Here is a 27,757-nt window from a genome sequence, read left to right as displayed (position 1 = left end):
ATCTCAATGTTGTTTTGATTTGCATTTCTTTTATGGCTAGGGAGGTTGAGCATTTCTTCATGTGTCTATTGGCCATCCTTCTTTCCTCTTCAGAGAAAATTCTCTGTAAGTCTATAGACCACTTATTTTTTTCCTTTTTTTCTCTCTCTTTTCCTTTTTTTTGAGACGGGGTCTCACTACATAGCTCAGACTAGATTTGAATTCCTGATACTCCTGCCTCAGCCTCTCTACTGCTAGGATTCCAGTGTTACTTTACCTTACTAAAAATGGCTGGGAAATGATTCCTTAGTAACATTAAGATAATGACTTTATGTACTACATTTAGTACATTTTAGTTTTGTTTTTATATCATAATTCCTACTTATTTTTAGAAATTTTAGATAATACACAGAGGCAAAACTAGTAAAATTAATGTAGCAGTAATTTAATTGCCAAGATTTTCACACTATTAGCAGCCTGAGGTATATATCTTGTCTTTCCCTTCATATGTATAAGTTTTTCTTCCTTTTACTCTCTCCTGTAACTTGTTCATGTCAAAAGTGTTTAATTATAATTTTTGTACTTTATTATTTAACTGCTTCAGTTGTTGCTTCCAGAGTTTCTCCATAATGTTTTATTGAATAAAATCATTATGCAACTGTACACATTCAAAATTATTTCCTTAGTTAAATTCATAGAAACAAAAACAGGCCAAATGCTTAGAAACTGAACTGCAAGATTAAAAGACACTTAATATATGTCGTTAAACCTCTCTCTGTGAAGGTTTTATTGTTGTTTTATGCTAGTTCTGGGGTATGAACTCAGGGGCTGGGTGATGTCCCTGGTCTTCTGGACTCAAGGCTAGTGCTCTACCACTTGATCTATAGCTCTACTTCTAGCTTTTTGGTGGTATATTAGAGATAAGAGTGTCAGGGACTTTTCTGCCTGGGATGGCTTTGAACTATTGTCCTCAGATCACAGCCTCCTGAGTAGCTAGTATTACAAATATGAGCCATTGGCATCCAGCTCTATGTAGTTTTAAAAACGATTTTCTGATGCTTGTGGTTCTTTTGAAGCCTTGTTTTTCTTGTAACAATTATTTTAAGGTAAGTATCTTGTAAATTTATTTTCTTTAGTAGATTCTTAGGTACAAAAAATATCAGAAATATTAAGGCTTTTGTACTAAAATTTAAAAGTTTACTGTCTCAACAAAAGCAACAATTGACCATCATTAACAGTGTATAATAATGTCTGTGTTCTCACTAATGATGAAATTATTAACAAAATAGATAAGCACCATAAAAAGTCAGGTATGATATCATAATGACTCTGTGATAATGGAAGTAAACATATTTTGGAATATATGTAGAAAGGTATCTCCAGATTGCTTACCAAATGACTTGAATAGCCTGATTATATCATCAGAAAGGGGTTGTAAGAAGGGATATAAACCAAGCATGGCAGACCTAAATGTAAATGAAGAATTGGGTTTGCACTAATCATGGCTCAATCTCTTTCACCAAAAATGAGAGTGATTTTTGTAAATGAAGGATTGGGTTTGCACCAATTACAGGTCCTCTGCTGGGCCCATTAGGTAGTGATCCACTCTGATCTGGGTAGAAATGGCTACAAGAACATGTAGAGTTAGTTTGTCCTTATAATGAAAGGGGGAAAATGGTATAAGCTATTTGCTCTATCAAATAGCTTACACCTCCCCCTTCCTTCTCTTCTCCTCTCTCTCTCTCCCTTTCTTTTTCTTCTCTTCCTTCCCTTCTCTTCCCTTCCTCCTCTTCCCTTTCCAGTATTACTCTTTCTCCTCTTTCTCCTCTGTTTTCTCTCTTCCTCCCTCCCCACTCCTTTTTCCTTTTCCTTTCTTTCTCCCTTGCCCCCTTTCTTCCCTCCCAAGTACTAAAGAGAGAAAAACAGACTTTTCCTCTCATTTAACTGAGAAGGCGTGTTCCTATGGATCTTGGAAACTCTTTTATAAAGATGTATAGTGTAGATAAAGCAGCCTGAAATCTTTCTGAAGTCTTAGTAAAGAACTTCAAATTAACACAACCTTAGTTTGAACTTGACTCTGAGGTCACATTTTACCAAGTTAGATTTTTGCTGAGACTATGTTTTTGAAAGTTATTGTAAGATCAGTTTTCATATATACGTACATATATTATTGTAAAGATATTGTACAAGGGGATTACAGCTACATGAGTAAGGCAATGAGTACATTTCCTATCCAGTATTGTTATCCCTCCTTTGTTTTTCCCCTACCATCCCTTCCCTCCCCATGGCCCCAATTCCTCCCTCTCCTCCCAAGTTGTAAAGTTCATTTTCAGCATAGTGTCTTGTGCATCTCATTATTACAATGGGTCAGCCTGTATCCTTGTTTCAGCTTTTTGTTATTTCTCTTCCCCTTGCTATATTAGAAAAATGTACAAGATCAGTTTTTATTATTGTTCATTTGTTTCTTATGCATCTTAGGAAAGATTACTGTAAATGAGGCATCATCTTTTATAAAGTGATACTTCAAAGGCACATAATCTTAGTTTCTTCCATTATTCTGGTAGAAGCTGATTCAGAGATGGATTTAGATGATCATGATAGACCAGGTAATATGAACTGGGCCTTTAAGTGGACAGGGCTCAATGGATTTAAGATATGGTAGGTAGGGTGAAATGTTCAAACCAAAGAAGTAAAGTGGGAATTCTAAGAAGTGATGAAAAGAGTAGAATAATAGAAATTAAGTGAAATCACTTTTATGCTGGTTTATTATCTTGTCAACTTCCTGATCTCCATTTTAGGCATGGACATATGCTGTTTCTTACATTTAAATACCTTCCCAAAGTAATAGAGCTAGTAAATACCAAAGCTTAGGTGGAAGATAAAATTCTTGTTTTTAGTTTTCATTCCCAAATCTTTGTTTTGTACCAGCTACCTCTGAATCATGGTAGTTGTGCATGAAACAAAATACAGGCATCAGTATAACTGGAAATGCTTACATTGTTTTGTTTATTACAGGCATGTGATAGGGGTAGGTGTCCCAATACATGTCTGATATGTAGAAAATGAATGGCCTTTAGAATTTGGTTGTAAATTATTTGTACTTTAAATTCACAAAGAAGATCACAAAGCATTTTCACACATTGGTATTAAGTAACTGTTAGTACACGGTAAATTTTACCCTCTCCATTTACAGTGCGATTTTCTCTATACTAAGGAATCCTCTATTTTCCGAAGCTTAAAATGATTTAAGTAGAGACTTCCTTAATAATAAATAACGGTGTTCTAAAGAGAAGGACATTAGTAGTTTTGATTGCTTCAGGTGGCTTCCAGAATAGTTACTTAGGCTTTAATTTGATGATATTGAGGATTTTAATAGAAGGAACAGTGGCATTTTAAATAGGGGGGTTTTCAGCCTAATAATTAAAATAACAATACTTAGCATATTTCACTACACTGCAAACAAACAAAACCAAATTGCCTGGGCTGTTTTTGGCTTAATTACAAGGGGCCTTTTCTAGTAATCCCTGTAGATGTAGCGGCTTGGTTGAAAAAGCTACATAATTCCTGAGCTGAGTTATTCTTTGCTGTAATTACATTCCTGTGGTGACTCATACTGTCTTAATGCCTACATTTTTATAATTCAAAGGACAGTGTTCCCTTAAAATTTGAAAACCTGGAAGACTTTAAATTGATTTTAAGAAATGATTCTTGTCATTACTATTGCTACTGCTATTTCTCCACATTTTTTACTTAGGTGCTTTTGATTTCATTCATGCTAGCTTGATAATGGGGGTTAGTGATGGGTATCAAGCCCACAGACAGATAGCAATCAGGATCAACTGTTCTGGATTTATGGGCTAGAACAGCAAAGATTTGAAGTATTCACTTTGATGGTTGCAACTGATACAACTCTGTCACATGTCTGCCAGCTTATTTTCTGTCTTTGTCTTTTCTTCATGAGCTGAATGTTTTGGTTTTGCTTTTGTTCTGAATTCAGTAGTTTAGGAACCTGACTGGCTATGTTAATGAACATTGCCTATGTGTGGTAGTGTTTCCCTCTCAGTTCTGAGAAGTGCAGTTTGTCAGACAGGTAGCGAGGCTTTTGCAAAACTCTTGATAGTACCTCTTCTGTTTGGGGCTAGACAATGGAACCTATTTTCAGCTTCTTGCTCTGCCATTAGTCAGTATCAGGGCTGGCCTGTCTCTTCACTGGCTGGTCTTATTGCTCAAATACAGCGTCTGTAATTCTAAACATCTCATGAAGATTAAAATAATTTAAGCCTTCCCTCCACCCCCCCCCCCGCAGAAAGCACCTAGCATCCATCCTTTCAATTCTCTTTTGCCAGAATATTACAGTCTTTACAGCACCATGCCTAAACCAATTCTTTGACGAGGACATTTGTCTCTGAACAATCAAGGTTCTGCTCCCTGGCTTCCCTTGAACATCATGACTTCACAAAGAGAGTTAATATCAAGGGAAAGGATGATAGTGAAGAAAAAAAATCTGTTGAACAGTCAGCCAGTAGTGGTATAACCTCTTCCTCCTCCTCCTCCTCTTATTCTCCTTTCCCTCCTCCTCCTCTTGCTCCTCTCTTTTTCCTTCTCTTTTTCCCCTCCTACTTTTCCTCTTTCTCCCTCCCTTCTCCACTTCCTCCTCCTCTTCTTCCTCTTCTTTCCTTCCCCTCTCTCCCTATCCCTCTCTTCTTCTTTCTTCCTCCCTCCCTTTCCTTCCTTCCTTCCTTCCTTCCTTCCTTCCTTCCTTCCTTTCTTTCTTTCTTTCTTTCTTTCTTTCTCTCTCTTTCTTTCTCTCTCTCTTTCTTTCTTTCTTTGTATGCCACCTATTTCAATTTTTTTCAGTAGCTTCCAACAAAATAATGAAACTACAAAGTAAAGAGCTTCTTTAGACAAAAGTGGTAATTATGAGGTTTGAAGCCAGCCAGGGCCGACAAATCCAAGAGACTCTTATCTCCAACTAACTAGCAAAAAGCTAGAAGTAGAGGTGTGGCTCAGGTGGTAGAGTGTCAGCCCTGAGCCCCCCCCTCCACCAAAGCTAAGCAAACTAAGATGCCCCAGTACTGGAACACACAGCAAGCACAAAATCCTCAGTTGCATGTGTAGAATAGGAGAGAGGGAGACCATGGCAAGCTAGTCTAGTCTGGGGGGCATATGGACATACAATCTTCATATATCCTGTTGCTCTCTTAGCTTCAAACTGAGATTTGAGCAAGCCCCATAGATGGCAAGTATCCTGAACTACTTATACTCACTTTTGCCTTATTTGAAAGACACAAGAAAAATAAGCCTGGTCACTAGCTGTAGCTTGCCAATTAGCCTCACACACACACTCATGTGTTCTATGTGTGCTTCTTGGACAAAGAACACATAGAGCAGGAATAAATTATCAGCAGTTGTTCCAACCAGTGTGCCTTTAGCAACATTTGGAGACATTTTTAATTGTCATGATTCGTGTGTGTAGGAGATAAAATGGCATCTAGTGGGTAGAAGTCAGAGATAGTGCAATGAATGTGCTCATTTGTGAAAGATAGCCTCCCAAGAGAAAGAATTCTGCTGGCCTAAAATGTCAATAGGCAATGTTGGGTAGCACCAGTGTGTGATAGAATATTAATTGCTGATCTATATTTAGATGTCATGGATATATAATAAATTGCTTATCTATGTTTAGAAGCCATGGATACTTAATGGTTTCAATATATTTAGTATATCATAAACATTTAATAAGTTATCTCTTAATTATCAAGTCTTTCTATCAATAAACAATAGCATATATATGACATTCTTACTTAAAAAGTTAGAATATCTGGTGAATTCTGCCCACATCTAACATGATATCACTTCCTAATTACTTACCTATACTTAAAATGTCTCAGAGTGTTTGCCTATATTTTATATAGATACAAACCTCCAATTTACTCATCAAGCAGAACTGAATATTCACTACATGTCTGCATTATACTTGTTCTGGAAGAACAACTATTAACACATTTTAAAGTAATTCCATCTTTAAGCCTCCTCTAAACTACATGTAAATTTTTAAATGTCCAAATAATTTTAACTATTCTTTTTAATCCCACATATGTGAAAAAATCCCCATTTAATGGAATTCCTCAAGACACAACTTCCATTAAGTCTTTAAATTTTTTTCTTCTTTTTGGCGGTCGTGGTGTTGTGCCCAGATAGGGCCCCCAAAGACCACCAAGGAGCCAATTCCGATGCAAGCACACGAGAGTCAGTCGTTTATTGCAACCATCACCAACACAGCGGGTCAGAGTTGAGAGCCCCAACTTAAGGGGTGACAGCGGTTTTTGTTTGTTTGTTTTTTATCACAAGTAAAGCGGGGGTGGGGGAGGTTTCCAACTTAACAGTTACATGATTGGCAAACAATTGAGTAGCTAAGGGTTAGTAAGTTTTGTCACATTCTTATTGGTTAGTACAATTGGTTATTCTTTACCAATGTTAGCAGACATTTAGTCAGCGTTTTATAACAGTCTTGTAACAGTCTCACATAGGGAAGCAACCTGAACCACAAAAAATATGTTGCAACGCAACAATTGGGGTCTCAGGGGAGACTTTCCACCTTTTGGCTCATTGGCTGTTGCTAGGGGAACTTATGGGGTAGGGTGCAAGTGGGACGTCTGTGGTCATTGTGGGGACCTAAGCTCATATGCTGGAAATAGGCCTTATCTCAAATTGGAGTTTTTATGCACAAAAAGGTGATTGTGTTGCTAAGGATCTACAGTGAGGCTTGAACTCTGGGCCTGGGCTCTGTTCCTCAGCTCTTCTGCTTACGGTTAGCACTCTAACACTTGAGCCACTGTGCCACTTCTGGTTTTCTGAGTGGTTTATTGGAGATAAGAGTCTCAAGGACTTTTGTGCCCAGGCTGGCTTTGAACCGAGATCCTTAAATCTCAGCCTCTTGAGTAGCTAGGATTACAGGTGTGAGCCACCAGCACCTGGCTTAAGTCTTCAGTTTTTTTAAGCATTAAATTATGAACAAAATTTCATTAACAAGGTAGAAATAAACAATACATTTCTAATGCTAGTCTATTTATAGGATTATTTTTAAGCATTGAGGTTAGGTTACCTTATTTTTCATTTAACTTCCCACCTTTTTAAAAATTTGTTAAGGAAAGTAGTGTTTTGTTAGATAAAGACATATTTATAATATACTATGTGATTTTTTTTGTTTCTTTGGTATGTTCTTCCCACACGGTATAACCCCTGTTTTCACTGTATTTGATTCTGGTGCCCTGCATCTTGTATATACATTTTTCTAATTTGGGGAGGAAAAGGGAAATAACAAAATGCTTCAATAAGGATACAGGTTGACCCATTGTAACAATGAGATGTACAAGAGACTATGTTGAAAATGAACTTTACAACTTCCATGGGGAGGGAGTGACGAGGAGGGGAGGGAAGGGAGGAATTGGGGAGGTGGGGAGAAAAGGGTTAGTAGGGGAAAAACCAAGGAGGAGGTAACAATGCTTGTTAGGAAATGTACTCATTACCTTACTCATGTAATTGTAACCCCTCTGTACAGTATTTTTACAATTAAAAAACATTAAAAGAACACATAATGAGATGGTAAATGTTTTGGAAAAAGTAAAATAAAAATGAAAATAACATGTCTTGAAAGTAATAATATGTAAATAGTAGTTTCTTAGCACTGAGAGCCGAATTGGCAGAATCAACTGTGCTAAGACTCAGAATAGCAGGTGTTATGTTGTCAGTTCAATACCTCATCTTTTAAGGGATATGGCACTTGATTTTACAATCAGGGCTAAAGAATTATTAAAACATATATATATATATATATATATATATATAAACTTGATCTTAATTTTCAAATGTTTTTCATCTTCAGTATTATTGTTATTATTAATAACTTTGCAGAGCTAAGTGTCTAGCTTGGCCTAGAGCATCCTAAGCAGGTAGGTACTTTCCCATTGAACATCTCTTTAACCATCATTTCTTTTCATTGTTGCAGTGATTTGCTGTCCTCTGATTACATAGAGAGACACATTGAACATGGAGGCAAGACTGTGGAAATCAAAGTAAGTTTTAAAAAGAAATTTAAAAGTCTAACATATTAAGATATTTCTTTGTTGCTTTGTATGTCCCTCCCCCACGGTATAACCCCTGTTTTCACTGTATTTGATGTTGGTATAATTAGTGGAGGGGAAGGGAAAAAACAAATTGTTTAAATAGGGATACAGGTGGACTCATTACACCTATTACACCCAATTACAAGATGTTATGTTGAAAATGAACTTTACAACTTTGGTGCAGGGGTAGGGGGATGGGAAGGGATGGGAAGGGGAAACAAAGGAGGAGGCAACAATGCTTGATAAGAAATGTACCCATTGCCTTGCCCATGTAATTGTAACCCCTCTGTATGGTATTTTCACAATAAAAAAAAAAAAGAAATTTTGGGGCTGGGAAGGTGGCTCAGTGGTAGAGTGCTTGCCTTGCATGCCTGAGGCCCTAGGTTTGATTCCTCAGCACCACATAAGCAAAAATCAAAAAGCCGGAAGTGGCGCTGTGGCTCAAGTGGTAGAGCGCTAGCCTTGAGCTGAAGAATTGAGGGACAGTGCCCAGGCCCAGAGTTCAGGCCCCATGACCGCCCAAAAAAAAAGAAATTTAAAAGTTTTGAAAATCTTTTAAATACTGCTGATCATGATACTAATTTTCATTGATACTTATAATGCACAGATTAGAGGTTCTTTAATTATTGTATAATTTGACTAGGAAGATGATCACTCACTTTTAAAAAAAACCTTCATTATTAATTACTAGGAAAAGAATTAATCAAGCAGTACAGGAATTACTGGACTTGTGTTTTATAGGATTTATATAACTGAAAGGATCTCTTCTTTAGAGTATTATCACCTCCAGTTTTTTCCAGTTCATTTAAAACTCTCACTCCAAATTCCTCTCTGGGTTCCCTCCTCCTCCCTGTCCCCAGCCCCCAGGAGCCACATTGGAATGACTGAATCTCACCTACCAATCTAAAGTCAGTAACTCTTTTTTTTTTTTTTTTCTGCTAGGCCCTCCTATCTGCTCCCTGTGCTTGGTTCTTCAGGATAGTTCCTTTTATATACAATTGGATACATTTCTCTTAAGATTTTCTTTTTTACTATTCATTATGAGTTAGGTGAGGTGACTTATCTTTTCACCTTTCCTTTAGCTTCTGTATTAGTTTGCTCTGGCAGCAATAGACAAGAGGAAAACATTCTCTCACACTTCTGAAGACTGAATCCTGAGATTCAGGTATCAATAGGACTGCTATCTTGTGAGGTCTCTCTGTCTATGCTTTTCTCCTGGGTCCCAGCTTGCCTTCCCACTGTGCGTATTTCTACCTTAGTTTTCTCTTCTTAGAACACAGTCAGATTGTTTTGGGCCCACCCCAATGACCTTGTTTTGCTGTTATTACCTCTTGAAAGATCATGTCTTCAAATGAGGGATAAGACTTCAACATGTGAATTTTAAGAGAACACAGCATCTAATACCTTTCTTTAATTGGCTTGTTTTTAATTAATTAATTAGGTTGTGGTGCCTGAACTCTGGGCCTGGGTGCTGTCCCTCAGCTCTTCAGCTCAAGGCTAGCGCTCTACCACTGGAGCCACAGTGCCACTTCCGGCTTTTTCTGCTTCTGTGGTGCTGAGGAATCGAACCCAGGGCCTCATGCCTGCTAGGCAAGCACTTTACCACTGATCCATCTTCGCAGCCTCAGGCTTGTTTTTAGTTGATGGTTTTCTTGGAACAGAGGTAAATGGAGCTATGCGGAATATAAAGCTAAACTCTGTAAGAATTTTTTTTGTGTCTGTTTGCTATCACAAACATGGTCATATATACATGCCTTGAAGTGAGGCAAATTATTATCAAAATCATTATGTTATATTTAAACCAGTAGTCAGAAACCAATCCATTAAATGGATCTGCTTGTTTTTAGAGATTGTTTTTTCTTCCTTTTTTCCTTGTTGACACAGGCCTTGTTATGTAACCTTGAAGTCATCATCCTGTACCTTAGCCTGTGGAGTGCTGGGACTAAAGGTACACACCACCATACCCAGATATCATAGAATTTTAATTTGTGAAAAATCATAACCTGAACACAAAAGTGCACATAAAACAATGGATGAGCTGATGAACTACTAACACATTACCACCTCCTGGTTCAAGCCATAGAGCCTTTGCGACTATGTCCTAAGCCTGGCCTCTTCTTGTTATAATGGAAAACATGGTCCCAACTTTTATGGGAATATTTCTGTACTGATGTCTATAGTTTAATCCCATAGATGTATCACTGCAGTTTAAGTTTGCCCTCGCAGGCATGAGGCCCTGGGTTCGATTCCTCAGCGCCACATATGCAGAAAAAACCAGAAGTGGCGCTGTGGCTCAAGTGGTAGGGTGCTAGCCTTGAGCAGAACAGCTGAGGGACAGCGCCCAGGCCCAGAGTTCAGCCCCCACAACCGACAAAAAAAATAAAAAAAAATAAATAAAATAAAATAAACTTTAAATTTTATCTTTCTATTTGTTCCTCCTTGCAGTTATATGATGACGAAACCAGATTGTTTATCCTAGTCAGTTTCTCAGTGTGGAGTATACCTAAGGTATACTCAAGTATATCTTAGCGATTATTACTTAGCATAACATTTTATATTATCTGCAGGGTCTTTTATGCATTAATAAAGGCAGACATTTTTGTGTAAATTTTATCAAGGATTTATCTAGAACAAAGTAGTGAGAAACAGAAAGAAAAGAGAAATATTTCCTGCTTCTTACTCAGGAAATAGGATTAAAAGATCGCCATGGAAATACTTTTATCCTGATCATTTAGTTAGGCATAGCCCTGATTTTAAAGTTCTACTAATTATTTTAAAACATTTGTCCCCTCCCAGTGGTTATAAAGTTTATGCAGAAAACTTACATGCTTTTTGCTCCTTTAATAAGATATATATTAATTTCAAATTTCACTTGCAGTGTACTTGATCACTTGAAAACTAAGTTCTAGGGCCTGGCATGTCTACAGTTCCAACAGAGTTAGAAATGGGATGATCATGATTGCAGGCCAGCCTGTGCAAAAGAGTTAGGAATACTTTTTCAACAACTGAACTTCCTTAATCCCCGCTAGGCAGAACCTGTTTTAGGTTCAAGGCTGGCACTAGGCAAAAGGACGAGCCCTACCTGAAAATTAACTAAAGCAAAAAGAACTCAGGGCATGGCTCAAGCGGAAGAATGCTTTCCAAGAAAGCAGGAGGCCCTGAATCCAAACCCTAGCACAATGAAAGGAAGGAGGGAAGAGAGAGGGAAGAAAAGAAATAATGAAAGGAAGAAGAAAAGAAGGAAGGAAGGGAAGAAGGAAGAGAAGGAGGGAGGGAGAGAAATAAAGATATTGAGAAAGCAAGAGAAAGAAAACAAAGGAAAGAAAGAAGAAAAGAAAAGAAAGAAGAAAGAAAGGCAAACAAAGAAAAGGAGAGAGAAAAGATTAAGTTTAAAAATGTATCCCTCTCTTTAGGGAGAACTTTGAAGAATTTTAAGTAAAATCTCAACTAATCAAAATGCCTTGGAACATTATTTTTATTTGCTGCTAGAGAACTATGGCTTTATATTTGAAAACAAAAGAAACTTGAATTTAAAAAGAGTGGCAACAGAGTCTAAACTACACAGTTTGCTGTTTTATAGTTAGCTTGCCCTAGAACTCAAAAATGGTCAGTACTATTCTGATTAGTTGAAACCTCAATTTATGTAGGCTCAGTCTTATAATTCTAATAGTGGTAACTAAAATGTTTTGCTAAATGGTGTAGTGATGTAATGTGCACACAAAATCATATGTATTACATTGTCTGATTATAAGCAGAACTATTATCTTACTTTGTAGACACCGAAGCACTTGGTTATCCAACTCTAGATCCACCCCTTACACAATACTATCATATATTCCATATTACCTAAAATATAATATCCATACAAGTATATCTATAAGTCAGATGTATTTTGTCCTTTTTATATAAAAATCAAATTCATTTTAGAGGTTTCTAACAATTACTCCTTATAGTCATTAATCGTTAAGCTGAATTAGTGGCTTAAATATTTCTTTCAAATTTTTACACATTTGGATAGTTTTGTGATGTTATAGTATTTGGGTAGTTTTATTATGAAAAAAAAATGAGAAGGACTTCTGTCCAAAGCTTGTCGTATTTGTCCTTGAATGAACATCTTAGGAAAGTACTCCTAACAACACAAGTTTTGAAACGTAATTCTTTTTATATACAAGGCACATGATGTTGGAGGAAGCAGATTCCCTTGGGGTCAAAAAGTGAAAATTAGCCTGCTAGGGTGGAGCAGGCTAATCATCTCAGCCTTCAGGAGACAGAGAGGTAGGGGTACCTTGAATTTAAGGCTAGTCTGGGCTATGGCGTGAGATCCTGTTTCAAAACACAAACAACAGGGGAAAAAAAAACCAAACAACAGCAACAAAAAAGTAGAAATAGATACTACTGTAGAGATACTATATGCTTTTTCACCAATCGATGGTATTTTTTGTTAAAGTTTTCGATCTTTTATAATAATCAGTGGCCAGTTTTGATAATGTACTATTTATGAGCATTCCATCTTATCTTCAGATTGGGGTCCTAAACCTGTAGGTTGAGTATGTGAAGAGATACCCACTATTTAATACTGGCATTGGGTTGGGATTTGCTAGTTACTACTCATGGAATTGGGTACATTTGATTCTCATTGTCTCAAAGTCTGAATGATACTATTGGTGCAATAGAAAGATGGATCTGAATACAAAGCCTGTGGAACAAGTTGAAGTCTGGAGATAGGTAAAGATGTGCTCTGGGTACTGAAGAAAGTGTCTACTGAAAGATGAGAGAGGTTATTGTGAATCCAAGAAACTATTCCGATGAAATGTATTAAAATTCTATTGAAAATAGCTTTGAGACAAAACTGAAAAGACCACTATCATTTCTAGAAACAGTAAGAGAGAAATTTTGGTTTACACTCCAGGAGAAAGTCCGTTTTTCTACAGAAAAGCTTTGCCTGCTGTTCCTAGCCATCTTCCCTTCCTGGGGTTGGAGCTCTACGCAAGATTTCTAGCCCGGCACAAATACCCTCTTTCTTTGGACACCTGTGCTACTAGCAGAGTCTCTAAATGCCTTTGCTCTTACTTTTTTAAAGTCAGATTTCCAGCTCATTAAGAAGAGATCCTCTTTTATATTCTGACTTAATCATTTTATATTCCGCAATGAATGTACTAAGAACAGGAAAAATTATACTCTGAGGACAGCTGTAAGAAATCACTTAGAAAAATTTAAATATGGTGGCTTTGAGGACAACAGATATTTCTAGAATTTCGTAGTTTCCTTGAGCCTGAACAACATCAATAAAAATTGCTCGTAATCTCTAATTGTATTTAAGATTTTTTTAGTCTGATTTGCTAGATTTCGCTACAAGGAAAGTAATATCTAACATTATAATAATTCAAAAGGTACACAGTGTGTTAGAGATAGGACATTAGCATACTTTTCAACGTTTTTTTATTGGTAGAAAAACACCACTAATTATTTTGTGGTGTTATATAATATTGTAGATACCTTTCTTGAGCTAAAAAATGTTCTCAATTTTCATTAGTTCCAGAATTTATTTTATCTAACATGTAAATTATTGTTTAGTAACCTTATTCTGCTTTCTCTACTTCTTTGTAAAAATGACAAGCCTAATTTAAGATTGAAAATGATTTTTCTCAAATTTGATTACATATTAGCAAGGAACACTTGAATTATTTCAATTTTGGTCCCAGGCAAGAAAAAAAAAACTTATTACACATTCAGAGTATCTCATATATTTTTCTTGGAGCCAAAAAGATGTACACAGGGGTTAATCTGCTTTTGCTTATCCTGGGTATTGAGTTTCCTTATTGATTTTCAAAAGTGCATTACCATACAGAATCTTTGTTCTTTCTATAAAACAAGAACAGTAGGCGATTAAGAAGAAAAGGAAAACCAGGCTTTGATGTGCAGGAAATTTTGCTGCATGCATTAATACAGTGCCCTCTATACCATTCCATCAGTGATGAATCTTCTCTGGTAGAGATGTGTTTTTATTTTTCAAGTGGATTCTTAGTTTATCTTGTTGTTTTGGAGGCTGTCTGTGAGGTGCAATGCCAGAAATAGCCACAGTTGCCAAGTGATCTATACTAAGGATTTTTCTATATTATGTTGTTTGTTTCTTTGAAGAGCAACTCAACAGCAGCACTTAAATTCCTAGATATCTTTTCATCTGCATCACTGTCTTATATTGAAGAAACATTATTTATGTCTTAAATTATGTTCACTTGGATAGACATTTGGAAAATACTTAGTTACCTGGACCATCACTAAGTCACATACCCCGGAAAGTTGATTTTAGGAAGGATTTATGACAGCACATCTTCTCCATACATAAACAGTTAGTTATTAGCTATAATTATACATGCTCTAAATTCTTAATATTATTCTTGTAATTTATTTACTTACTATGAGGCATAGTCTTACTATGAAGTCCAGTCTGGCCTCAAACACTTGATGATCTTGCCTTAGCCTTTTGAATGCTGGGATTACAGGTATGCACCTTGATGCCCAGCTTAAATTTTATTATATTTTAATGATTTTGTTAGCATTTGGCTACTGACATGATATTATTTTTTAATTCACAATACAAAATATTTTGTAAGAATGACAACTAGACTTTCAAAATGCAAAACAGATTTCATCTTATGGTAATATGATGAATCATTGAACTGAATTTCAGGGATGATAGTGGGATTTAGTTCCAGGATCTTGTTATTTAGAGATCACTCTCTAATTGCAAATAAGACCAGCACAGGAACCCTAGTCCTTTGGGTGTTGTGGGTTTGAGCTGCTGCTCATTTAAAAAATACTTTAACTTTAAAATTGAATCAGGAGGAAAACTCAGTTTTCTCTGTTACTTCAAAATTTATAATATTTTCACAAAGGTATTTTAAGTCCAGAACAGAAGTGTAGCTGGGGAAAAAAACATTTTTGATGGCCAAGGTATGAGGATCCTAGGGAGCTAATTTCGTTGGTTCATATTTAATAGTTTAATGCTAGTTACTTGGAAGAGTTAGCCTCTTTGCTTACAAATACAAACTTATTGTGCTTCCTTAATATGGCTACTTGTAGCTTATTCTCTCCATTTAATGGCATTAAAAAATAGAATGACTTTCTGTGTTCCCATTTTACATTATTTTCTGTCTTTCTCTCTCTGTATTTCTCTCTCTCTCTCTCTCTCTCTCTCTCTCTCTCTCTCTCTCTCTGTCTCTTTCTCTCTCTCTTTCACGCTCTCTTTTTGTCAGTTCTGGGACTTAAATTCAAAGCTTAGGTTCTATCCCTGAACTTTTTTGGCTCAAGGCTAATACTCTACCACTTGAGCCACAGTTCTACTTCTAAGTTTTCTGGTGGTTAATTGGAGATAAGAATCTCATGAGAGTTCCTGGCTCAGTCTATCTTCAAACTGTGATCCTCAGACCTCAGCCTAGGATTACATGTGTGAACCACCAGCACTCAGGTAAAACTTTGTATTTTTACAAATTAATAATTATTACATTCTCAAAATATTCATCTACCACAAAGGATGGAGAGAAAAGTATCAGTAATTGTTGGAGTAATAACAAACACAGGTATGGCATTTACAATGTGATTGGCATTTGTGAATATGTTCCACATTTGTTCTGGAATCCCTCAGTACACTTATTTTACAGATGAGTAAATTGAGTCATGAAAATTGAACTAAGAATTTGAAATCAGGAAGTCTGACATTAGGAATATGATTTTACCCATCCATACTCTAAAGACTCTATGGAAACAACCTTAATAGCAAAGGGATATTAGATTGCAAATATTTTAACAACACCATTTAGACAATTTGTGATTTGCAATTACATCTTCTTTTGCAATTGTTTATTTAGTAAGCCATTACTTGAATATGTAGTAATTTAGACTAGGTGAGTCTCAGTTTTTCCAGTATAAAATTTCCATTATTCTAAAAGAAAACTAAATGCCTTCAAAGCATGTCCTATTTTCTTTTCAACCATTTTTTCTTGGGGTTATTTTTAGTTCTTCTTTGTTCTGCGTAGAAATTGGATTGTGTATTGTTCATTACTGGGGAGCATTGTGACTTCTGAACTATGGTGGTTTGAAATATATTGCTGTCTTACACATGACAAACACATGGCTCTGTTCTTACGCCTGTCTTAGGCCTATGGATCTACATCTGGAAAAAATGTGAGGTTTAATGGACAAGAGTCACCAAATCAAAACATATCATCCTCTTGCTGAGAGAACAGAAGAGACATAGTTGAATCTTGGCAGGGTGGGAGGGGGGAGGGGAGGAAACGCAGTACAAAAATTCAAGGCTTATAATATAAAATTAAGAAAAATGAGGAAACGAGTGGGTTGGGGAGGAAGGGAAAGAATGTTGAAAGAGGTGACACTGATCAGGACTCATTGTATTTATAAGCTGCTTTGTTGAATGAAAATCCCTTTGTACAACTACTTAAAGAGAATAAAAATTTTAAAAGTGAAAATAAATACCTATTTCTTTCCTTTCTCTTCCCTTCTCCACCCCTCACTGCCACTTCTCAACCCACACTTCTTCCACACAGAACGAGAATAAAAGAACTACCTACATTTAATGAAAAAAAATGAGAAAATATTTGCTTCTCCCTCACATGTAGCTTTAGTTATTATAGGTGTATTACCTAACTACCTTTTGTCTGCCACCAGGCATCTGTATATTATCTCCTCCATTTTTCCCTGGCAGGCTAAGGCAGACATATGCTCCTCTACCCTACTGTAATCAGTGTGGTTTCAGGAAAGTCTCAGCTTTCATGATTTCATTCTCTTTGCATTTTAAAGAAACAAAATCTTTGGGGATTTAAGTAAATGTTGCTTTCCTTTGGGACTCAAGTAAGGTTGCTCTAGGTCCATCATCATGTATAATGTATCAGCTGCCTTAATGGCATTGTAAAGATCGCACATAGGCTTAACTCTCTAGCCTGAAGGAAATATATTGGCCCATTACCAGTTGATACAGGTCAGGCAGGCATCCTAGTGCGGGGAGTAAGGAAAAACGAAAGGTGACAGCTGCTGTCAGCATGAGTTCCGCTCCTAAGCCCTGTTTGTAAGCTGTTTGAGTAGAAAGGATTCTTAATTTCTCTTTGGTGTAAGATTTCTTTCCCCTCAATCAAGAATATAAAGAATTATTTCATCTGTTAATATGAAAAATGTTATCCACAGAGTTAAAGACCATTCTCAGGCATAAACTTAAAGGAAACATCAAAGTAGCACTAACTAATGGAATTTCTATGTATAGAACTACTTGATTATATATAATAGAATGAGTTTTTATTTTAATCCTAATTATAAAACCAACCTTTTTATTTAAAATCATTGTGTATATTCTGGTGAAATTTCTTTTTTGAAATCAGTGCGAACTATTAGGAGAGAAATTGCGACTGAATGGGAAGTTGAACCGTGTTATTTTCGATACGTTTTAGCTTGCTTGAGGTATACTCACAATCACAGCTTATACTTTTGGTGATGTCCTAAACCATTTTTTTAATTAGGAAAAAAAACACTTGCTTTCCAGGAATAGCTGGTTACTACAAAAATAAGAACAGATAGTAAAGATTAGCAATAAGTTCCCTAATTATTGAATAGTGAGTATTTATAGCAATTTGGGGGCTGCTAATTGATAAGAGCTCTGTTTAATGTTTTCTCCTAGCAAATCTTCTTTGTACCAATGAAGTAGAAAAACAAGTAGATGAAGGTAGTCTTGATTAGCCCCATAGGAAATTTCTAAACACTCAGCTTATGGTGTTTAAGTGTTAGAAAGCTGACAGTAGGGATAATAATAAACAAATCCAAATTCTTAAGCACCCTGAGTGCTTGCTTGGTGGTTGTGAATGGAATCAATAGGCATTCCACATAGTAGTTAGAACTTTGGAAAGAGTAGTGCTCTCTTCTCAAAGTCATTAAATTGTTAAAAAGTTTAAATGTCTTGAATAGTATTATAGAAGTAATAATAGACCTAATAGTCATTACTTTCTTTTTTTTCTAAGTCTTGGGTAAAGCTGTAGTCCGAAGCAGTAAAACAAAACAAAACAAACAAAAACAACAAAACCCCAGAGACTAAGAACACTGTTAGGGCTTGATAGGCCCAAAGGTAAGACCTGACGGATTTATTTATGTATTTTTGCCTTTTGTTTTTAATTTTTGAGACAAGGCCTCACTCTGTAACTTAGGCTAGACTGGAACTTACTACCTAGCTCAAGCAGGCTTGGAACTCAAAATTGTCTAGCCTCAGACTTCCAAATCCTGGGATCAGATTATGACTTTTCCAGTTCATATCTGTGGGCCTTACACACTATGCTTATACTTTCTGTGCTTCATTTTCTGCTTATGTTAAACAAGTAAAACAGACAATTGCCTGAGCATTGTATGTCACAAACACTCCACAAATATCAGTTCTGAAAACTGAATATATGATATATGAAAACTGACATATATACATATATATACATATATTCATCGCATCTTTGGATGACAAGAACAAAATTACTGAAAACAGTTAAATAATAGGGGTAGGACAGTAGCAGAAAAGAAGGGTTAATCTGATTAAAGTCCATGCTTTTAAATTGGTTCTGGGCTGATGTACCATCTGGAAGGAGTGAAAATGGCTGCTGACTGTAGTGTCCAGTTCCAGAGCCAAGAAAGTAATGTTCCAGGAACCAGAGAGAAGAGAGATGTAAGAAAATCTTTGTCTGTTAAAATGTCTCCACTTATCTTTCCCTCTTCAAAAAAAAAAAAAAAACAGGAGGAGAAAGAAGAGGTAGAGGAGGAACTGGAGGAAGAAGGGAGGAAGAGGAAGAAGTGCATAGGAATATGATAAAGTGAAAGTGAACTTAAAATAGAATAAGGTCAGCTGGGCACCAGTGGCTCATACCACTACTCAGGAGGTTGAGATCTGAGGATTTCAGTTCAAAGCCAGCCCACGCAGGACAGTCCATGAGACTAACTCCTATTAACTACCAAAGAGCTGAAATTGGAGCTGTGGCTCTAAGTGATAGAGAGCTAGCCTTGATTACAAAAACTCAGGGACAATGCCCAGGCCCTGAATTCAAGCCCAGGACCAGCCCTCCTCCTCCCCCTTCAAAAAAAGTCCATAACAAATGTGGAAAAAAAGCAATTTGCTTTTGTTCTCTCACTTACTTTTTTTATAATAAGACACTTACAAAATCCTTATTCTGCCTATATTTTCAAATTGCTATTTAAGTATGTTTTCTTTGGTGTATGTGTAACTATCATATGGCTAATTATATTTCTTCTTATTCATATTAAAAATCAATTATTGAATAAGATTTTAGGCAATATAAATCTCTTACATTAAAAAATCTATACAGAGTAACATTTAAATTTCATTATTTGTAAAAGGGTACAATGATGTAGTGGTTTCCTGGAAAGTTGTAATTTCATGAGTTTATAATTTTATAGTCACTGTATGTGGTTCACATTGATTTTCCATTCTCCCAATTTAGAACTACATCTCAGAGAACCTGATAAGTACCCTCTCTGCATTATAGTAATTTGTTGCTGAGGAGCACTTTGTGGGAAACAAATTTTTTTTCAGTAGCCTGATAAGACATTTGCTATAATAGTGGGGATGTAATGATAACCTGACAGATGAAAAAATGATTTCTCTTGAGTATCCTGTGTTAAAAAATAAGCAATTTTGGAATCTGACTTGATAATAGAATGGAAGATTTGATTTGCCATATTATTTGTGTAAAAATAATCAGTATTTTTAAGAAGTTGTGGGAAAGTGGAATGGCTAGTTACAGCTGAATAAGATGCAAGTTAATCCTAGTAGGTCAGTGAAAGAAGTCTCTAGGTTATACCTCCCAGGCACACTTCTTAGATGCAAAATCTTTGGATTATGAATATTAAAAACTATTTATTCATATTTAAAGAGATGTGAAATTATATTGAATACTATTTACACAACATTCCTACTCCCCTTGCTTGCAAATATGACCTTCCTTGGAAACAAAATTTTTTCAGATACCTAAAGGGAAGACGAGGTCATGTCAAATTGATGGGTGTCTTAGTATAATAACTGGTATCCTTTGAAGATGGAAATTTGGGTAGACAGACAGATACATAGAGCTCTCATGAAGACTCAGGCAGAGATCTGAGAGATGCACCTACAATACAAGCAATGCCAAGCTTGATGCTAATCACTAGAGTTTAAGGGAATTTGGTTTGTTTTTTCTTTAGCACTTTCAGAGGAAGCATGGCTTTGCCAACATTTTGATTTCAGACCTCTAATTTCCCAATATTAGAGAGATAAATTTCTGTTGTATTGAACCCATCCAATTTTTGGTAATTTGTTACATCAGTCCTAGGAAAATAATAAAGAAGAGATTTTACTATAAGCCATGTAGAAACAATCAGATGATTGCCAGAGGTGAACAAAATAGGAAGTACATCAATATCATCCCTTTTGGAAATCCATAGCATCTCAAAAAGATGTGAACAATTGCTCATATAGAGCACCTGTGAGCTGTAGCTCTGAGAAACACCATATGATAGTTTTCATATTTTGTTTTCCACAAATGATGTCACCCAGGGGAAATCAGTATAAGGGAAAACTCATGCAGAATAATAAAAATAGATTTTGAGCTTGTTGTTTCCCTAGTGGTTTCTTTTTCTTTTTTCCTTTTTTTTTAACTCACAAACTCATTAGAAAGTTATGGCCCAGGTATTTTGCAGTGTTCATCATCTTCTAATGACATTATCTCTTTTGTTATCACTTTTATTATAATCTGTAGCATTTTTGTCATGTACAAAATTTTCCTACAATGTCTTACCTATATTTTTTTTCTAATAGGATTCATGTATCTTTTCAATAAAACATGTTCCTTTTATCAGGTGCATTTTTGTTAGTTTTTAACATGTTTTACTTTTTATTTATAATTGCTGTAACTTCTAAGTGCTCATCAATGAATATTGAAACAGTGCAGGCTTGTGATAGATCTCAGTGGTAGCGTATGTGCTTAGAGCTTGAGCTTCTGCGTTCAATTTTCAGCACCAAAATAAGTAACATAATGCATAGATTTTGAATGTCTACTTGTCTTTATCTAAAAATACTGATGCCTACACCCTATCCCAAGAAATAATGATAGGATTGATTTGAGGAAATGGCCTGCCCATCGGGATTTTTTTTTATGCTAGTCAGGTAATTGTATTTATTCAGGGAATTAAAAAAATGAAGTTTTTGTTAAAATGCAGATTTGGGGATCTTATGTAAGAGCTTTCTAAAGAAACTTTCTGTGCCAGACATTTAAAATTTGCATTATAACTCCTGCCCTGAATTATTCCATATTTTTTTTTTTGAGTCAGGGGTTTGCTAACAGACCAAACTGGCCTCAAACTAGAGATCCTTTTGTCCCTGCCCCTTGAATGCTGGGATTAGCAGCATGTTCTACCACATCTGACTTATTTTTGGGGGGGAGGGGTCCGGTCGTGGGGCCTGAACCCTGGGCCTGGGCTCTGTCCCTCAGCTCTTCAGCTCAAGACTAGCCCTCTACCACTTGAGCCACAGTGCCACTTCCGGCTTTTTTCTTTTTGCTTATGTGGTGCTGAGGAATCGAACCCAGGGCCTCAGGCATGCAAGGCAAGCACTCTACCACTGAGTCACCTTCCCAGCCCCATCCACATCTGACTTCTGAATTGCTACTAGTATTTAAAGAATGAAATTCATAGCTCAGAAGACACTGTTGCTTCCCTCACTCAAGAAATGCTGCCTTACTGTACCCTCACCTCTACATGAAAGTTTACAGGGTACTTCAGTTTGGTATCTTGAAGGAATCCCCGCCTTCCCTGGTGATGCAGCTTGCCTGGCTATTATGCCTATTTTACTGACAAGGAACTGGAGGTTCAAGAGTTTCTTCAAAAGAACATTTGGGGATATAAACCCAGATTGAGCTAATGAGCTTCCTTAAGAGGAGAGACTATAGTCTGCTTGATGAATAAGTCAAGACAGAAATGCAAGTAGAAAGACATATATCATAGGTTAAAAAAATGAACATATAGAGGAGGGAAATGTGTGAGGAGGAGGTAATCTAAGCATTTTAGAGAATGTCACCCTGGACTGTCTTGGAGCTGAACAGTACTTGAATTTTCCTGTAAGACTCTGGATGGAGAAAAGATAGCTGTGACGCTGGTGTTGTTCTGTTTTGTGGGTTTTCATCATTCTATAATCCAGGCTGTGTACATCCGTTTGTGTTATCATCTCATTGAATTCCTTTTACCTTATGAGATAATGTCAGCTGTCTAATAAAATGGGATATGTCTTTAAGCTCCACAATAAATGATCACTTGACTTCTATAGAATAGAATAAAAATTGCAATAAGCCTTTTTTTTCTACTGGGAAGATTAATAACTAATCACATGAATTGTTATATAGCTTTTTTTTGTAGAGGTAGATCTTTCAGCTATAACCATCTAATTAGCTAAAAATAAATATCTGTAATCATAATTCTTGTATTATGACTGTTATTACATCAAACAGTGTGGGGAAAATTTTAAGGACAATGGTTTTATTTCTAGAACAAAAGAAGCAATAAGGAATAAAACTATGATTGACAGCCAGATAAAGAGCCTATCTCTGTTCGGATGTGCTAGCTTTTCTCTTTTCCTTCAGCATGTCTTATATTATCAAATGTAGTAGCTGCTTCCTTAAAACATCTGATCCTGAATAGTTATAGAAAGATGTGGAGATGCTTTATCATTGGTAAAGGATTGGAAGAAGTTGGCTTAATTCTATGGTCTTTATGAAAATATATAATTGAAAAATAAAATAGTTCTTTGGTTTATTGTGAAAATACTGTACAGAGAGGTTACAATTACATGGGCAAGATAATGAGTACATTTCTTATCAAGCATTGTAGCCTCCTCCTTTGTTTCCCCTTCCCATCCCATCCTCCTCCCACCTCCCCCAACCCTCCTCCCCCCCTACTAAATATTTTAAGGCACATTTCAAAAAAGTTCAATTACATTTATCCCCTTAAACACTTATTACAGTTTAAAAGGCTCTTTTCTTCTTTGACGCCTTTATGGATAATCTGACATATATAAACTGACATATGTGCATGTAAATATGTAAAGAGGTGTTTTATCACCACATTGTTTATGACAAAGTTAGATTTTCTCACTATCTATTAGTATAGGATTGTATAAATGCATTATGATTCACTTCCATGATGGAATATTATGCCACCATTCATGAAGGAGGTATTGATAAAGAAAAATGCCAAGGTATGCTTTAAGGGGGAAAAAGTCAAAAGGGGTGGAATGGTGTACACAGGATAAAACAATTTTCACACTTACAAGGTTGCTTGCATATGTATGGGTACATTATGTGTGCATGGTGTGTTCCTGACATTTGCACAAAAATCTGTCAAAATGCTTGGTACCCTGTGTATTGTATATACTTTTATCTGAATCAGGGAAGGGAAGGAGAACCACAAAATGGTGAAACAAAGGACAAAGGGTGAACCAATGCAACATTGATATTCACAAGACAACTTTACAACTTGGGCAGAAGCATTACAGGGGAGGGAAAGTGGGAGGAAAACGAGGGAGGGGGTAACAATGTTGACAAGAAATATACTCATTGCCTTACATATGTAGTTGTAACCCCTTTGTACGTCATCTTGACAATAAAATTAAAATTTAAAAAATCTGTCAAAACGCTTCCCTTCTAGGAAGGAACCTGCACACTGTAGATAAGTGGTCTGGTTACTCTTTACTGTGTACGCAATAAATTCTTTTTTGCTGCAAGTATGTATAATTTAAAGGTAGACTAAGATAATTACTTAAATTAGAAAATCAATTAAGTTTATTTTAATAATTTGATAATAGATTCATATAGATTATAACATTAAAACATCTTGGACTAAAAAATTTCCAGATATTTAAAAGAAAAATGTTTTCATTACTTCTTAGTTGAAGTAAATTTTGACTGATGGCAAATAATATCTGAGAAATATAGATTTCTACTATGATTTAAAAGAGATATGTATACTACCAATTGGGGTCTGAAAAATTATAGTAGCTGGAGCTGGAGCTGAGGAGATTTTCTCCCTTTGGTGTTTATGCTTCTCCTGGAGTGTCATGGAAACATTCAGTCATGATTCAACCACATTGAGCTCTGCTCTGCCTTCGCAGTGTTAGGCATTTGTGCAGATGGGGTCTGATCATATGCTGTTTTTGGATCAGTTCCTATTTCTCTGAATCAAAAATTAGTGAAATATTGTTTTCTATTATCTAATCTTCTAACACTCCCTAATATAATGGAGGAATGATTTTGAAAATGAATTTTGTCTTTTTAATAAGTGTAACATGATTTTTCCAGAGTTTATATTTTTAAAAACTTTAATTACTTATACATCCTCTCTTATAGGCTTTGCCCTTGGCATTTTTCTCCTTCTTATAATGACTGCTGGCTTCCTATGTTTCTCTGATTTGATATTGTAATTCTTATGATTATCTTCTTTGTTTCTGTGTGTTTTACTTTCTTTGTTTCTCCTATCTTTTTGCTTTGTTGTTTTCTATAGTCTTAGGCCTCTGAGAGAGAAGATCTGGTTTAGTTCATCATTGTGCATTCTAGGGAAACATTTAAGCAGAATTCTTTCCCTGGCAAGGTAACCTGATTGACTGATGACCTTTCCTGTCTGGCCAGTTTGAAGCTAGAGTGTTGATTTCAGGTCCAATCAAATGAGTCCAGGAAGTCAGCCTCACCCTAATCATAATGTCATCTCATGCACTTAGAATCTAATTATAAAGCATTCACCATCTACCAACCCAATGGAAGACATTTAAGCTATAAATGTACTCTTGTCCTTACTAGAATCATAAAGGGAAAAGTGAAATAGAATAAATTAGTCTTAGGGTAAAACTTAGATTTACAGTGCATGGATCACACACAGACTCTAGAGCCAACTCTTAAGTACTGTTAGGCTTTTTGTTACCTCTGTTAACAACTTCCTAAATGGACTGCCTTAGTTGTAGCCTTTTGTGTAAAATAGGGATAATATATTTCTTTTAAGGCTGATGCGAGGATTAAATGTGATTGTGTTTAAGGATAAATGGAGTAAAACAATAATTGACACATAATCATTATTATGTTTGTGTGTTTGTGCCGGCACCAGGGCTTGAATTTATTTATGGCTTTGAGCTCTTGTTCCACTTTTTTGCTCAAAGGTAGTGTTCTACTACTTAAGTTACACCTTCAGTCCAGTTCTTTCACTGCTTAACTGGAAAGTCTTTGGACTTAATGCCCAAGCTAGCTTCAAACCATAATCTTCATCTCACAACTTCATGATTCAGGATTATTGGCATGAGCCCCTGATATCTGGATGTCATAAAATAGTTATAATAACAGCGAATACTTACTGAATGCAAACATTATTTCAAATGCTTCATGACTCTGTGTGTGTGTATGTGTGTGTGCTTCTTTAATCCTTATGAAAGCCCTTTGAGATTATTTTCCCCATTATATTGATGAGGAGACTGAGAAACTAGTAAATTCTATAACTTTCTTGAGATTACAAAGCTTAGAAGGTAAATAAGCTGATAATTCAGGCTTTTAATAGTTAAACTGAATCAACTTTCCTAATAAGTCTTCCTATCTTATCTAGGATTTGTTTCTTTGTTTCCCCCATTACCTACAACTTTTTAGATTACATTCCTTGTAAATAATCACTCTATCTTCTCCATCAAATCTAAGCACAACCCCCCCACCCATTCATGATTCTCAGTGACTCCTCTGAGTATGTAGAGTGGGTAATGTCATGAATTGCATTGTCTGTCATTTTGCCTGCTCTCTACTTTCTCTCCAAAGCTGAGAGTCACTAGTTCCCATGGGATTATGTCATGAGCAACAATAGCAACTGGCCTGTTTGGCTTGGAGCTCTCATAAAGAGATTGTCTTCAATCCTGTCCTCTCCCTTCCTTTTGACAAACCTTGAGTATTTTAAGTGGAGTCAACCCTTAATCTAACAAACTTGCCCCTTTACTGTCAATCCTTCATATTTCTCTCTTTAGTATACCAGTGAGTCAATTTAATGAAAAGCCTCTAGCTACTAAAGGTATAAATTGCAGGAAGAATGGAAAAAGATCATTCAGAGCATAACTCCTCAACTTTCAATGTGCATATGAGTTCTTTAGCCTTGCTAAAATGCAGGTTTTGATGTAGAAGGTCTGTGGTCTGGCCTGAGATTGTACAAGATCCCCAGTCCTGCTGGTCTCTGGCTCACACTGAGTAGCACTCAGTGTAAGAAGGCAAACAATTTACTGGGTCCTTCTCTGGCCACATTTAGTCTAAGGAAGCGAGTCTCTCTTCATGTCAAACCCCATCCTCAGACTACTTACCAGTAAAAGAGTTACTGGTTTGACAAAAGAATAGCCTAAATTTGTCTATCTGGTGCTCAGGTTTTGATGCAAAAGTTATAAAAACTCATGTTCCCTCCTTTGGGATAGGTTAGTGACTATTACATGATTTATATTACTTTTTATGTAGCTCCATGTGAAAGCATTGGTTTGTTCCTGGTACTCAGGGTCGAATCTCTCAAAACTAGGGGGAGGAAGGGAGAGAGGAAGCAAAGAAGGAAGAAGGAATGAATGGATGAACAAATGAATGAAAAAGGAAGAAGATTTAAACTTTCTCAAATGCAAATGAGTATTTCAATATCTGTTTCTTTTTTCCTCTAATTGCACGTACATAAGAGCAAAGTTCAGACAACATTTATGTCCCTGTCTTGATTTCTAGTCAGTTCACAAGGAATGTTTCTGAATATTTCTGTTGGAATTGGTTTGGTAATACGAATTGGAATAATGAAATCCTGTACAGATCTGTACTACGGAGCTACAGTGTAAGCAGACCCGTGAAAGGACATGGCAGATTCTCCCTGTGGGTGGCAAAGGCTTATGGCTTCTGTTTCTATTTTCAGGGAGGAGAGCACTGTTACTACCAGGGCCAGATCCGAGGAAATCCTGCTTCGTTTGTTGCATTGTCAACATGCCATGGACTTCAGTAAGTGTCCAAAACCTTATCTATCCCAATCATTCTTTTGATAACTTTTTTCTTTATTTTAATGTCCTGGAGTAGACATTTCCATTTTGTGTCAATAAATAATTCCAAATCTGTGATTCTGACTTTTTTTCTCTTTTATTTGTTTGCTTCTGTTTTTCTGTCTTTTGTAGCGAGGCTTCACATGTAGCCCAGAAGGCCATCCACCTGCCTCAGCTTCCTGAGTGCTGGAAATATAGGAATATGTCATCTAGCCTGGATCTTTAAACCAAAAGGATTTTGAAATTACATTTTTAGGAACTAGAGGTCTTGGAATTATTATATGGTATCTTAAAGTATTACTTGAAGCATTTTATTCATTTCATTTAAATTCAAGCAGGAGTGGCTTGTGTAACTTTGTTTATGTTTCTATGGATGTTTAGCCCTTCAGTACCAATTCTAAAAAAACTTGCCCTTGATATTAGCAGCTGCAACCACTGCTGCTGCTGCCACCACCACTGTCTCTTCTTCTTCTTCTTCTTCTTCTTCTTCTTCTTCTTCTTCTTCTTCTTCTTCTTCTTCTTCTTCTTCTTCTTCTTCTTCTTCTTCTTCTCCTCCTCC

General features: G+C 36.2%; 1 protein-coding gene across 3 annotated transcripts in view; it reads left to right on the top strand.

The window, feature by feature from the left end:
• The window catches only part of Adam22 (ADAM metallopeptidase domain 22), a 175,720-nt gene that overhangs the window by 81,721 nt on the left and 66,242 nt on the right, over nt 1-27,757 (top strand). For all 3 annotated transcript variants that reach the window (XM_013026069.1, XM_013026068.1, XM_013026067.1), the window contains exons 4-5: nt 7,985-8,051; nt 27,078-27,160. In XM_013026069.1, coding sequence (XP_012881523.1) covers nt 7,985-8,051; nt 27,078-27,160 — 150 coding nt within the window. The remainder of the gene's footprint in view (nt 1-7,984; nt 8,052-27,077; nt 27,161-27,757) is intronic.

The sequence above is a fragment of the Dipodomys ordii genome, unplaced genomic scaffold, assembly GCF_000151885.1.
Source record: "Dipodomys ordii isolate 6190 unplaced genomic scaffold, Dord_2.0 Scaffold90, whole genome shotgun sequence".
Lineage (NCBI taxonomy): Eukaryota > Metazoa > Chordata > Mammalia > Rodentia > Heteromyidae > Dipodomys > Dipodomys ordii.
Note: the sequence above shows the minus strand (reverse complement) of the source record. Positions and strands in the feature narration are given on the sequence as shown.